This window comes from Halichoerus grypus, chromosome 13 (genome assembly GCF_964656455.1).
Source record: "Halichoerus grypus chromosome 13, mHalGry1.hap1.1, whole genome shotgun sequence".
Classification (NCBI taxonomy): Eukaryota; Metazoa; Chordata; class Mammalia; order Carnivora; family Phocidae; genus Halichoerus; species Halichoerus grypus.
Window position 1 is genome coordinate 2,566,749 of NC_135724.1, and position 13,671 is coordinate 2,580,419.

At 51.0% G+C, this 13,671-nt stretch overlaps 1 protein-coding gene across 10 annotated transcripts in view; it reads right to left on the reverse strand.

Annotated features, from left to right (window-relative positions):
* Window positions 1-1,456: 1,456 nt before the first annotated feature.
* The window catches only part of ZNF236 (zinc finger protein 236), a 107,968-nt gene continuing 95,753 nt past the window's right edge, over window positions 1,457-13,671 (reverse strand). For 6 of the 10 annotated variants that reach the window (XM_078060163.1, XM_036093751.2, XM_036093755.2 and 3 more), the window contains 5 exons: window positions 10,432-10,563; window positions 8,238-8,435; window positions 7,070-7,199; window positions 4,678-4,854; window positions 1,457-3,964 (listed from right to left, as the gene is read on the reverse strand). In XM_078060163.1, coding sequence (XP_077916289.1) covers window positions 3,840-3,964; window positions 4,678-4,854; window positions 7,070-7,199; window positions 8,238-8,435; window positions 10,432-10,563 — 762 coding nt within the window. In that variant the 3' untranslated portion in view covers window positions 1,457-3,839. Of the gene's footprint in view, window positions 3,965-4,677; window positions 4,855-5,586; window positions 5,750-7,069; window positions 7,200-8,237; window positions 8,473-10,431; window positions 10,564-13,671 lie in introns of those variants that run through there. The other 4 variants (XM_078060159.1, XM_078060160.1, XM_078060162.1 and 1 more) reach the window with 4 other exon arrangements.

A 13,671-nucleotide genomic window follows, 5' to 3' on the forward strand; every position in this document is an offset into this window, starting at 1 on the left:
TGTGTTCCCTCTCTCGCTGTGTCTCTGTCAAATAAATAAATAGAATCTTTTTTAAAAAATGCTAATTTTTATCAGAATAAGGTAAAGATACAGAGGCCCCAAATGTGAATGTAAGCACTTTTGAAATTCTATTCTAAAAAACCAAAACACCGATGTTGCGTGAATAGAGATTAAGTGGCAAAAAGAGAAGAAATCTAGACGACTACAAAGTGCCAATTATATACTTTCATCTCTGCCTCACTTTATATGATAGATTTGAGAAAAAGAATAGATTAGCAATGATCGACCCTTAGATTAATTTTGTTGGTGGGGAGGGCACAATATTGACTTTGAAATAAACTTCTGGGAAAAAAAAACAGGCAAAAAGCAGGCAGCAGAGGTCTCTAAAAATAATATCCAGAAAGTAGTCCTATATACCTTACATATTGTCCTAAAAAGATGTTACTTACATAGATCTGAGTGATCACTTAATGTTAAAAATGTGTATCTTCACGAGTTACACATATTTCTCGGCAGAGAGGAAGCTCCGTGGGAAGAGCAGAGATCTACTTACACTTAGAAAAAATCCGGTACCTGTACTGACGAACGCATTTCTCGCACGTAAATGTGACCGGAGCGTTCAGAAGAGACCAGAGAAGCCCGGGTGTGCTCGTGAGGCTCGGACTCACACTCCCTCCCGAGCAGCAGCGCGCAGCGGAGCGCGGCACACGGAGCTACGGACACGCCGCCGCGCTGCACTTGGACGAAGGAGACAGCCGACAGAACAGCAGGACTCACTCACGGGGACTGAGCCTCCCGGCCGCCGGCACCACCTCGTCAGAGGCTAACGAGCAGCCCGACGGGCCTCGCGCCTCTGCTCCTCGAGGGGTCTCCCGCGTCCACCCCTGTCCATGCGCCAAAGGATCAGTGGGGGCACCGGGGAGCTCAGGGTGGGGGCGTCTGCCGTTACATCTCTGAAGAACGTTTTTATGGTCATCGATCGCCGTTCTGGGGAAACAGGACGGCTCGTGCGTTCTCCAGTGGCCCAGACCCCCGCTACCTCAGCATCACGAGAACTCTACCCGGGTTTTAGGTTGGGTGTGTGTGCAAAGGCAGCTCATCCCCTCAGCTCCCGGGAATGCTTCCCGGGCAGCTCACCACCAAAGTGGGTTAAAGACAGTCGGGAACGTTCGAGGGGCATCGCTCACGAGGGCCAATCACGCAGGCGACTGAGAACAGGAATGAGGCTTGTAGCTCATAGGGACGGCGTGCCTGTCGGTGACCCGTATCCTGACTTTTTAAGTTCGAAGCTCTTCAGATAGACCTTGCAAGGGCTAGTTTTCATTGTCTGGACTTCACGGAGGCAAAGGAAAATACCATTAAAGTTCTGCTCTGTTAAAAAATTCTATGAACTTGAAATTAATTCATATGCCAAACTATTATAAATATTTTAAAAGAAAAAATTAATCACACTTCCTAACTTCATTTTTTATTTATTGTTATTCCAAAGCAGATATGCTAAGATGAGATATTTCTAAAAATACAGTTATCTGTTCTCAAAACCCTGGTTATGCAGGAGGCTCGAAATCCCGTCAGAAGACATTTATCACCAGTAAAATATAAAGATCAACCTGTACTCCACCAAAGGTTCAAGTGAAATTATGTCTTTACAAAACCTTGTATCTTCAAGGAATGTTTTGCAAAGAAGCAGCTCTTATAATTAGGAAGTAAATAAAAATAATATATTAATGTCTTGTGTTTGCCTGCTAATAGTTAATAAATTGAGAAAACTCAAAAAATGAATCACTGATAGATCTTTTTTTCTTTTTCTTTGACGAAAATAAAAGTAGGCTTTAGAGTCACCTGGTAAACCCTTACATAAACAGGCGGTTCACCAACAGTTCGCTGAACTATGCTTTCTGTACAATTAGGAATTAAATAAACCCCTTTTAGAGACTTGTCCTGAGAGATGACATTTAATGCTACAACCAAAATAAATAACCTAGCAAGAACAAATTTTTTTAAATTCCAATAATTTCAACTTTGGAGATATCTGTTCACCAAAATTAATCAACATTTCTAAAATATTTTAATACAAAATTATAAAAGAAAAGTGCATTAAAAGCAGAATCTTTAAAACTCTGGCACAATTACAATTATTCGGAATATATGGACTACAGCCACACACTGACATTCAGGGAAAACCTCAGAATATGTAATAGGTCCAGTATCACAAGAGTAAGTCAAATAAGGCTTTTTTTTTTCCTTAAAAAAATATACAATACACAAAGCAGTTTGAAAAAAAAAGTAATATTATTTAACAGTTTTCTGACTTAAATATTTTCACATAACAAAAGTTTTTATATCATCAATATTACTTATGTACATATGCCAAAGAGTGAACAACAACAAAAATCAAAAGATGCCCTTTGAAAAAATAACAGTGAAAATGTCTCTTTCTTCACGAATCTGAAATGAGCTCCTCTCTTAATATACAAAGTCCATACAATATTTATAATAAAGCTGCTCTCTTCTGAAACCAGGGAGGCCATGAGACAAAATAAAGGCAATTATTTTTCAGGAAAAAAACAAAAGCAAAACAACCCCACCTTTATGTTACAATGAAAAAGATACCCATTTATTCCTATAATGAATACAATACTGATCTGAAGTGCTCGTGGGGAGGTCAGAACTCTGATGCGCTCTCTCTGTAATCGGGACGAGTGCTTCTATTTACAAAATATACTGTTCAGCCACACAGAGGCCCATATATCTGTCTATGTACATACGTATTTATATATAGAACATATAAATAATTCTGAAGGAGAAACTCACATGAAGTAAAGAACTTTCCGTCTTTGGAATGCTGTAGGAGCAACGCACACTCTGCCCCGGCTCGGGGTGGGATTTGGTTTGGGACGTGTTCAATGTGGCACCATTGATGATAGTAAAGAGTTCCCTGAAATAAACAACACACCTGCCTATGCATGAAGAGAGGAACACGGGGCTTGTTCGGGGTGTTACCTCTAACCTACGAACACGCCGCTTCGTGGCTGGGGTGGGACGGGGCCACGGTTCCTTTACTCCGAGGACACAGTTCTGCTCTCACCTGCTTGCGACGTATGGCTTGTGCTTTCTGCAATCATCTAACCCACGGACCTGAAGGTGGACTTAGGAAGCAAGTGCGGCCCCGCGCCCCATCCTGTGAGGACGCCTTCATCCTCATTTGTGCCCCCCTCCCCCATTTATGCCCCGACGCTGCAGTCTTGTAGCTAATGGTTCGAGAATCGTAATGCAGAGAGAATGGTCCAGCCACCTCTCCAGGTATTCTAGTAACTTATGGTAGACTAAAAAGAGTCAATTTCTAATTTTAAAATGCACAGAGAAAGAAAATGGAAAACACTTCCCTGTGTGTTCTAACATTTTTCTGAACTTCATGCACCGATTTTATGTTTGTTTTATGAGCTATGCTTCTTACAACAGAAAGCATGAAGGAAAATCTTACTTTCTCCACGTTACCTTCTGTCTTTGCTAATACAAAGAGGTCACACTACAATGACAGTAAGATCCAGTTAACGTCTTTGTAACTAGATGCACTGGCCGCCGAGGGGAAGGTAGAACTGCCCTAGTGTAGTACCTGAGTTCAGTGATTTGTAGACAAATGACAACGACGCGTTCACACTGCTCCTGGTTGTTTCCTATCAGTCTCTGAAGACAATGATTCTTGAGATAATTTTATAGCTAAAAAACTAGCGTGGTAACATTTTTAACACCTGAAGCCTCAAAACAGAAATTCCAAGTGCTCCGTTCTTCGCAACATTTAACTTCGGAAACGGCCTCCGAGGAGGGGACAGGCCGCGTCAGAACACATTGGCCAAGGCCTGCCACTCGCTCGCGGACTCCTGCACCACCTCCTCCAGGTGGAGGGTCCGGCTCAGCTCCTCGGCGCCGTGCTCCTGCTGGACCACGGGCTCCGGCAGACTTCCTGCGGACGGACGGACAAAGAGCAGGCAGAGTCTCAGACACTCAGCGGCACACAGGGATTCACGGGGAGATAAAGACAATTTACATCGAGACAAGAAACTGCTAAATTGATTTGCTTTCCACCCCAAAGGAAAAAGACTAACTTGAGGGACAGGTTAACTACGTCGTGGCAATTGCTGTTTTTGAACGTGAATAAACACAGCCCTTGTTTCGGATGCTCACGGCCTAACGGTTATGTCAACAAGAGGTCAGCGATAAGCGATCAATCATGAACAAGAGCAACACGACACGCATGAATTCCTAACAGAAAGAAAAGCAAGAAGCACTAGAAGGGAGATGTGAGGGCCAAGGGCCGCGGGGTACGCAGCGCCCCGGTCCGTCCCCAGCCGCTCGGCCGCGGCCTGTGAAGGCCCGTCTCCCTCGCACACCACACTGCCCCGAACAACTCACGGCTCCAGACCCCGGCACCGCACGGGCCCCGCGCACCACAGGGCCGGCGCCCCCCGCGCCCCCACCAGCCCTTCCTCGTGAAGACCGCGCGGCCCCAGGGGACGGAAGGGAGACGCGCCATGGCCAGCCGCCTGCTCGCCCCTCGGCCGGCAGCCGCGTTAGAGTCCGCACGGAGCGGACACGCTCGCCCCGCACCCGCCCGCGCCGGGGGGTCCGGGTGCACCGGGATCCGGCTGGGACCCCGGCGAGGGGCCGCCGTCTTACCCGTGTAGCTGTGCGCCCGCTTCATGTGGAGCTTCATGTTGCTCTTCTGGGTGAAGCCCATGATGCAGTAGTCACACTTGTAGGGCCTCTCGCCCGTGTGCTTCTTCATGTGCACCTGCAGGGCGCTCTTCTGGTTGAAGGCTTTCTCACACAGAGTGCAGCGGAACGGCCGCTCTCCTGAGGGGAGACAGCGTCGTGTCAGCGTCCCATCAGCGTCTCTCGCGGGCCCGCACTTGACCAAGCGCTCGGAAGAACGTACCCGAGTTTCCCGGCCCTCCCACCCCTCAGACTGCTAACTCACAGCTGTCTAGCAACTCTGCCCCATGGTGAGGCACGGAACAAAACTTTAATCAAAAGCTACTCAAACTCCTAGAAGCATCCAGAAATAGAAGCAGAGCACATATGGTTTAAACAAAGTGTTCCGAATACATTTGGGGCAGTAAAGCAAAATGACACTAAGTACATGAGAATGTCAAATCCACTTAATTAAAAGTATAATTTACCCAATATTTTTTTAAATGTCATTTTAATTGCTTTGACGTTAATACAGAAACTGCAAGATGGGAGGGAAGTTGGCACGTTGACTCCTGCTGGAAGCCTGGCTCGGCCTGAGCCCACAGTCCTGCCTCCTCACTGTCCCTGACTCTGCCCCACACACTCGTCCGCTGCCAGGCCCCCAGGGGCACAAGCCCTTCCCCTGGGCCTAGAAGGTTCTTTCCCATCGGCACGGCTGCCTCGTCAGGCGTCCGCCCCCTTTCCCTGCGTGGCCTCCCTAGACCACGTGTCGGCATGAAGCCCCACGTGCTTCCCCCAGTAGCACCTGCTCGGCATCCTCCCCAGGTGTCACCCTCCATCACTCCAAGTCTGTCCCTCCCACCCAGTGGCCAAGACACAGGAGGGCTTACCACCGCTCCCCATGCCGGCCCGAAGCTTTCCGGCTCTAATCCCCGGGACTGGCAATGGGAGGACGTCACACACCCGAAGGACAAGGATGTCGCAGAGGTGGTTCCGACGCGAGTCAGGCGACTCGGGCTGAGTCACAAGGATATTACCCTGGCGGGCCACACACACCCTTCAAAGCAGAGGCAGAAGGGGCGCTGCAGGGACCAGAGGCTGCACAGGGGCCGCGGCTGGTCTGAAGGCGCCGTGCACACTGCGGGGGGAGCACCCAGCCAGCAGAAGCAGGGCCCACAGCAATATGCCCTCAGCGGGTTTCTCCAAACCTTCGGAAGCACCTAGCTCGTGCTAACAGGCAAACGGTAGTCTCTATCCCTTAAAACCATGGTTTTGAGTAAATATGTTATAAGTACAGCATCGTCGTCTGTCTTTCCCTCAAAAGCTGTTTGCTGAACACCTGCTCGGAGCCAGGTCTGTGTCGACAAGCAGGGATGTCACTGAGAACACCGAGCCCGAGGGCCAGGATGGACGCTGATGGGGAGCACCTGCTGATAATACAAGGAGGTCCGCGGGCCAGCCAGGGGCACTGGGGGGCATAGAGGCCTCCTGGGGAGGGGTGTCCAAGCTGACACCTGCAGGCAAATCAGAGACGGCCAGGCAAAGGATGACGGGCTGGGCAGAGGGGACCAGCAGAGAGGACGCTCAGGGAGCAGAGTCGGGACTCCAGGTGGCGAGGTGTGTGGGTCCCCGAGGCCTCCCACGGCCGGGTGCCGCAGGACGAGGCTGTGCAGCAGCGGGTGAGATGGCTTACAGGACACCAGGGTCCCACCTGCAGCTGCTCAGAGGGGAACGAGAGGGTCCCGTCTGCCACACTCCCAGGGCTTCCGTCAGGCTCTGTGCGAACACGGGGCTGCCCGCCAGAGCGGGAGGCAGGTCCCGCAGTCGGTCCTGAAAGGACAGGCCTCAGCAGACAGGGCCCTGGGGCGGTGGTGTTTCCGCGTGAGCCACAGCGGGGTGGCAGGGGCGGAGGGTGCAAGTGAGTTGTCAGGGAGATGGGCCAAGAGGCAGGGAGATGGGGGTTTGTCTCGGTGTTGTTGGTTTTTCCTGAGACATCAGGCCTGAGCAGGTTTAGGAGGTGACAGGAAGTCAGCAAAGAGCAGTCTGAAGACATAAGAGGAGGAGAGAGAATGGCATCCCCCGCAGTAGGAGCAGAGGGAGCCCGGAGGTGGGGGCGGGGCGACCCCGATGCAGGCAAGGTCCCCGGAGGCCACGGCAGCCCTTAACAGTTCTACATCCCACGGTCGCCAAGGAAACCGCAAAATCTCTTACTTGAAAAGTTAGCATGATAAACTGATGAAAAATGAAGGAAAGAACAGAATATGCGGCCCTGGCTTTATAAATAACGGCTTACGTTGTAAATGAGTATTTACACGTTGAGTCTCACTTTCTCGCTGGCCTCCAGAACCCGCCCTGGAAGCGCGCGGCTCGCGGTTACCTGTGTGGATGCGGCTGTGCCGCTCCAGCTGGCTGGGCTTGGCGAACGCCTTCTCACAGGTGTCACATTTAAACACTCTGGGCTTCTGGGAGCTTAGCGAAGGGCCAGCCTGGTGAGTCTGCATGTGCTCCTGTTACAGACCACACACAGAGAGGAAGACACACTTAAGATCGCGGGGGGGCTCTCCAGACCTGCAACACGACCGCGGGGGCCCATGTGAGCAGCAAGGACAAGCGGAGGCCAATCTGGGACGAGCGCCCCCGGGGACTCAGTGGGGGTGGGGGGTGGCCCCCCGGACACCCGCAGGTACCAGCTGTGTGGCCTCTGCCCTCCCTCTGCCGATGACCTGGACGGTTTTTAGGAACCCTGGTCACTATTTGGTAGGCTGTTCCTCGACTGAGAACTGTCTGAAGCGTTTCTCATGACAGACTGGGGCTGCGGGATGGGCGAAGGAGGTCACGTGCAGCTGCCAGAGAACACGGCAGAGGAAGAGCCGAGGCACACAAACGAGCTGTGGGTCTGAAGGGCAGACATCCGGGCTCCCCGTGCGGCAGAAGGCTGGATCCACGGCGGGCTAACTAGTGGTCAGATGAGGCTGCGTCTGCTAACGAGGAGCGCTGGCCGGCAGTCGCGGGGCCAGGCCCATGCTCCCCACTGTGGCATGTCACCTGACCGCGGCCCTGGAAATCACTTCCCAGAGCCCTTCCTCCTCCTATCCCCTACTGTGTGCATGTCCCAGCGTTTACCCAGCCCCTCTCCCGGCATGCGAACCCCATTCTCAAAGTGGGTGCAGAGCCGGGTGCCGAGGAGCCCCTGTTCCCCTGCAGAAAGCCGTGCCAAGTGCGGGCCCCCAGGCAGAGGGGCGCCCCTGCTTCCCCACGGCCCGGCCACTAGGTGCTGGCACATTTTTTACTATTTGCTGCCCTGCTCGGTGGGAAATGGTATCTCATTGTCATTTGAAGTCCCACTAGACATGGATTCGGAACTGCACTCGGACATATAACCCAGCGAATCTGATAAAACTAAAATCCCACTGACCTTCACTCCAGAAAATGAGAAAATTTGTTACTCTTTCTGTGAGCGAGATTCATGGCTGCTACTGAATCACAGACTCCACCGAGCGTCTCTCACCCCCGGGCACTGGCGGCCAGAGCACGACGGAGCGTACCTTAAGGTGCGTGGCGCGCTTGAAGGCCTTCCTGCACACGGGACACACGTGGATGCGCTCCCGGCCGTGCACCTCCTTGCTGTGGTGAAGCAGCATGGCGGCCGACGCGAAGGTGCGGCCACACTCCGAGCACTGGTGCACCCGGCCCTCCTTCTCGGGCGGCCCGCCCTGGGACAGGCTGGCCGACACGTCAGCTACCTGCAGTGGGTCGCAAATCCCGGACTTTACTCAGTGGCTGCAGTTTGTAAACGGACAGACAGACAAGATGACAGACACACACTGACGCAGGTAAGGCGGCCCCCAGCGCGGCGCCTGTCGTCCCAGGAACGGCCTCGGATCAGACCAGCCCGCGCTTGCACTCCGAGCAGAGCTCAGCGAACAGAACGCTGTTCCGTGCACGCAACCGTCCCGGGGCAAACTGTCCTGGCCGCTCCCTCCCTGTGACTCATCTGGTGACATCGGGGTCCGGTACCCAGGGTGCTGAACGAAGCCCAGCACACAGCACGCACTCGGTATGTGCTGTTGGTGGTAGTTTTAGCGCAGACGAGTGTAAAGGATACTGCACCCAAAATGCTACTGCTGTGGCTGAAGAGCTCCCTCAGCAAACTGCAGGACAAATAACACTTCGCAGAAGGTGTGTTAGCTCTTGAGCGGATTAAAGCATTTCCCGAAACTCTGAATCACAACCAATGAGGTTTTCAAATCATTTTAATGGGATGCCATTAACACCCCGAAAACAAATAAAGCAGGAGTTTATTACTCAGCTTTTATAAATAAGAGTTTAGTTTTACAGATAAAAACTTGTATATGACAACTTAGTGAAAGAAAATTTTAAGTAATTATAATGAAAATTGATGGGATTTGTCAACATTTTTATTCTAGTTTATCAAGTACTTTTTCATAATTTTCTAATATATAGAAATGGATAAAATTTAAAGAAAAAGACTTGACAACAAAAGGTTTCTATAAGGTGCTCTCAGATCACTCATCTGTGCTGTAATAAAAAAAGAGCGGAATGGAAAAAGGATAAAACAAGCGATCAGAAGCGCCCAGAGGGTGCAGTCCTGTCTCCCTGTGACACTTCTGTGAGGGGTCTGTGCGTGTGAAGCAAAGAAACAATGGAAAGACCCTACGTGCTCGGGTCAGTGCATAAACCTGTTTCCTGGGAGTCAAAGGAAGCCTGGAAGCCCCTGGAATCGGGGAGACCCGGGCCGCACTGCACCTGCAGCCACGTTTTGAGGAAGCACAGGATGAGAGCCGGCCACGCACAGCCGCGCGCACTGACTCGAGAGGAGCCGCAGGTTTTCCGTGGGCGCACGTGGGCCTCCCCGGCAGCCACGCTATCGCGGGCCGTGAGTGCTGCGCCCACGCGTCCGCCGCGCTCCGAGTCCTGCGGGCCCTCCCAGTGCGTCACTGAGCTGCCGCGGGCCGCGGCCCCGAGACACAAACTCACCTCCAGCTGGATGAGCTCCGGCTGGGAAACTCCCCGTGCTGACCATGTCTAATTTCTTTATAAAAAAGGAGTCTTGTCCCACTGAAAGACCAGTAAGTAATTGTCCTGAAACTCATTTGCTCAAACTGCTTAAAATGTAATGCTGCTCAGAGCCAGTGGTTATTTATTGTCTGTACTTTACCTCTAACTCTGAAAAGTTTTAAGGAAAGAGATTTTATTAGAGTCTTCTATATTTAGAACTATCACTTACTAAATGTCTTAGACCCTCAAAACATACGTTTTAAGGAAAAAACTACCAAATGACAAATAGTCCACGCGCACACACATATGTGTGTATACGAAAAAAGTACAACCAGACCTAAAAGAATCGGCAAAGGTATTACAAGAAAACCCTTGAAAAGAACTAAGTGTCCATGTGAAATCTGATCAGTAGGCAAACAGGAGATTCAATAAATTTAAAACTAGCCTCACACGTGACTAGTTTCTACATCTTATTTTGTGGCACAAAAACCTGGCCCCAGCAAACCACAAATCACGCAGTGAGGGAGTCCGTACCCACTGCTCAACCCAGGCTGCCCCCCAGGCCCTGCACAGCTCAGCCCAGGCTCTTCACTCCCATTCGGCTAGAGACGGCCCCCAGGAGCGGCCCCCCAGCCCCCCCCAAGCCCTCTGGGACCAGCCCCTCTCAATCCACATTCCTTACAACCCGCGACCGAGCGTGAAGGCAGGCGCGCGGCGTACCTGGTAGGCGATTTCCTCACACGCAGCGGCGGAGGGCTGTGGGGTGTGGCTCACTAGGATGACCTGCGGCGAACCTGCTCCCCCTTGGCCCGACAGCGAGGGGTCCGTGAGTAAGGCTGGGAACTGCTGACCCTAGTAAGGACGGACTAGTTTAGAAGCTGTGACGATATCAAATCCAGCAGTAACGTACAAGGTCTCCTACGGTGCAGCTCCTGGGGACCACACGTGGGCAGGTCCTCAGAAAAGTCCACCACAGAAGCAGCACGTGACCCAGAGCTCCACTCCCACACGTGTGCTCGAGAGAAATGAAACCCTCACCCCCTCGAGCGCTCACGCACAAATGTTCACAGCAGCCAAAAAGGCAGAAAACAACCCCAATATCAGGTAGCCGGTGAGTGGATGCGCAAAATGAGGTGTATCTGAGGAGCGGAATATGATTCAGCCAAAAGAAGGACTGGAGTGCGTGGCACGGGCCAGGCCACGGATGAGCCTCGAACGCAGGATGCTGGGTGAGGGAGGCCAGCCACACAGGACCACGTGTTGTGGGATTCCACTGATGTGAAATGCTCAGAACAGGTGCGTCTACAGAGACAGACAGTAGACTGGTGGTTGTCGGGGGCCTGGGGCTCGGAGGGGGCACGGGGAGTGACTGCTGACCGCTAATGGTGCCACATTTCTTTCTGGGGTGAGGACACGTTCCCAAAGTACATGTGGTCACGGGTGCTCAACTCTGTAGATACACTAAAGACCATTAAATTCTACTTCAAATAAATGGGCGAGCACTACAGTCTCTATGGTGTATCTCAACAACGCTCTAAGTATAAAGAATGCTTGTGTGTTTACAAACGCACACAAACCGCTCTGAGTCCCACCACCACTCCAGCACCGCTCATACGACCGTGGATCTGGGACGGGCGCGCAGCGGGGCGTCTGGCTGGGCTGGCCCGACCACAGGCTCCAAATGGGAAGCCACACAAACTTGCACACCTGCCAAATCAACGCTGATTCTCACACACGTTATGTGTGATCAGAACACACAAGGATTTGAAGAGCCGCTATCAACGGAGGGGCACGGAGTCACAGGGCACTTTGGTCACGGCGCCCCCGGCCGAAGATGAGGGGTGATCTCTGGGGCAAGCCCAGCTCCCACGGGGCAGATAAAGACTGCAGCAGGCACAGGACGGTAAGAAATGGACTGAGAAGGCACTGAAAGAATTTCAGGTCCACTTCTCCTGGGAAAGACACTTCCTCAGGCAGACAGGGACACAGAGAAAATGGGGTAGAACATGGGGCAGAATGTAAATTTACAGGGAGAGCATCATGGATTCTAGAGAAAAGGAGCTTCTTAAATTGATTTGGATTCTCTGCTTTTCATACGCACCTTTAAGAAAAGTGAAATGATATTTTAGGTGTCTCCATTTATCAAAGTGTTTTACACGAATGTGGCATATTTTGGCAAGGTCCTATGCGTACCAATAAAGCTTCATGTTTGCTACCCCACTTACGCCAGAACTTAGTTGAGTATCGCTGCTTTCAAGTACCAGTCACTTCTGACTCCTGTCACTCGTCCACCGCCGGCTCTGCCACCCCTCTTACCCGACCACCCAATTTGGGAAAATGGTGTCAGTCAAAATTAATAAATTCACATTTCCTAATTTTACGAATCAAAGACAAATACCACTGCTAGTCAGAAATTCCAATATATGTAAGAACCAGTGTTGGCTCAATAAACTCATATATTCTCAAAGGAAAGCTAAGGCCTTTGAGATTCTGCACTGATGCAGGTTTATCAAGGGGAAATAACAAAATTATAGACCTGAGGACTAGATTAGCAACCGCCAGGGGGAAGGGGGCAGTGGGTGGCAACATGAGGGACACTTGTGGGATGGAAGGTTCTGGGTCTTGACTATGACAACCACCATACCTGGCCGTGATAGCGTACCTAGAGTTTTGCATGACGCTACCACGTGCGGAAGCTGGCGAAACAGTACATGAGGTCTGTCTGTATCATTTCTTAAAATGGACTATGAATCAACAATTAACTCAAAATAAAAAGTTTTAATTTTAAAAAACTCCCAATACAATGTAATTTAGTAGCTTATTAGTGTTTCAGTTGCTAATATTAAGTATTCTTAATGCATACACCTGTTTTAAAAATCAAGTGTCTAGTAAAATAAATGCTCAGCAATGAGCCACACCCAAGGAAGTGGTGACCTGAATCTGCTAAGATGGTACCATCTGAAAGTCCTTTATCTTCGGTTCGATGATTACTTGCAGTGTATTTATTTCTTGGCTATGTCTCGGTTTACACCAAGGTGGAAGTTATAGGAATTCTCACTCCCAAGTGCACATGGGGGGGGAGCCGGGCCCCGGGCGCTCACTAGCAGAGTCCAGCCCCACCCACACCTGCTGACTCAACCTTGCAAGGAGCCTGGAGATTCTGATGTGCAGCCAAGTTTGGGAAATGCTGCTCAATCACCACTAAGGCTTGCCACCCTGACGGACGAGACTCGGTGTGACAGCCGACCTAACTCCCTACCACGCCCCTGAAAGTCAGCCTCATCCAGTGTTTCCCTGTTCAGTCATCTCGCCAGGGATCTGCTCTCAGCAGTCATCATTGCCATGCCCTACACAGCTCAACATGCCCGCCTGAACATCATACACACCGTGCCACAGCGAGAACATCCAGGCACACCCACGGCACCCCCAGGGAGGAAGCAGGGAGGCTTGGGCAGCCCGGGCCCAGGCTAGGACACATCCAGGCACTACAGCGCACGGCTGTTAGAGCAGAACCCGGCTCCATCGCACCCGCCACTTCCAGTGAAGCCCCCAGTCACACTCTGACTTCTCATCAAGACCCAAAACCACACTTCCACATCTAACGACCGAGGTTTGAGTGTTTTGTACCGGGTCAATTATCTGTATTCTCATAAAGTAAAAAACAAACAAAAAACCCACCAAACCGGGAATGCAAGCTGGTGCTACCACTCTGGAAAACAGTATGGAGATTCCTCAAAAAGTTGAAAATAGACTAGCTACCATACGATTCAGCAATTGCACTACTGGGTATTTACCCCAAAGATACAAATATAGGGATCCGAAGGGGTACGTGCACCCCAATGTTTATAGCAGCAATGTCCACAATAGCCAAACTGTGGAAAGAGCCAAGATGTCCATCGACAGATGAATGGATAAAGAAGATGTGGTATATATATAGAATGGAATATTATGCAGCCATCA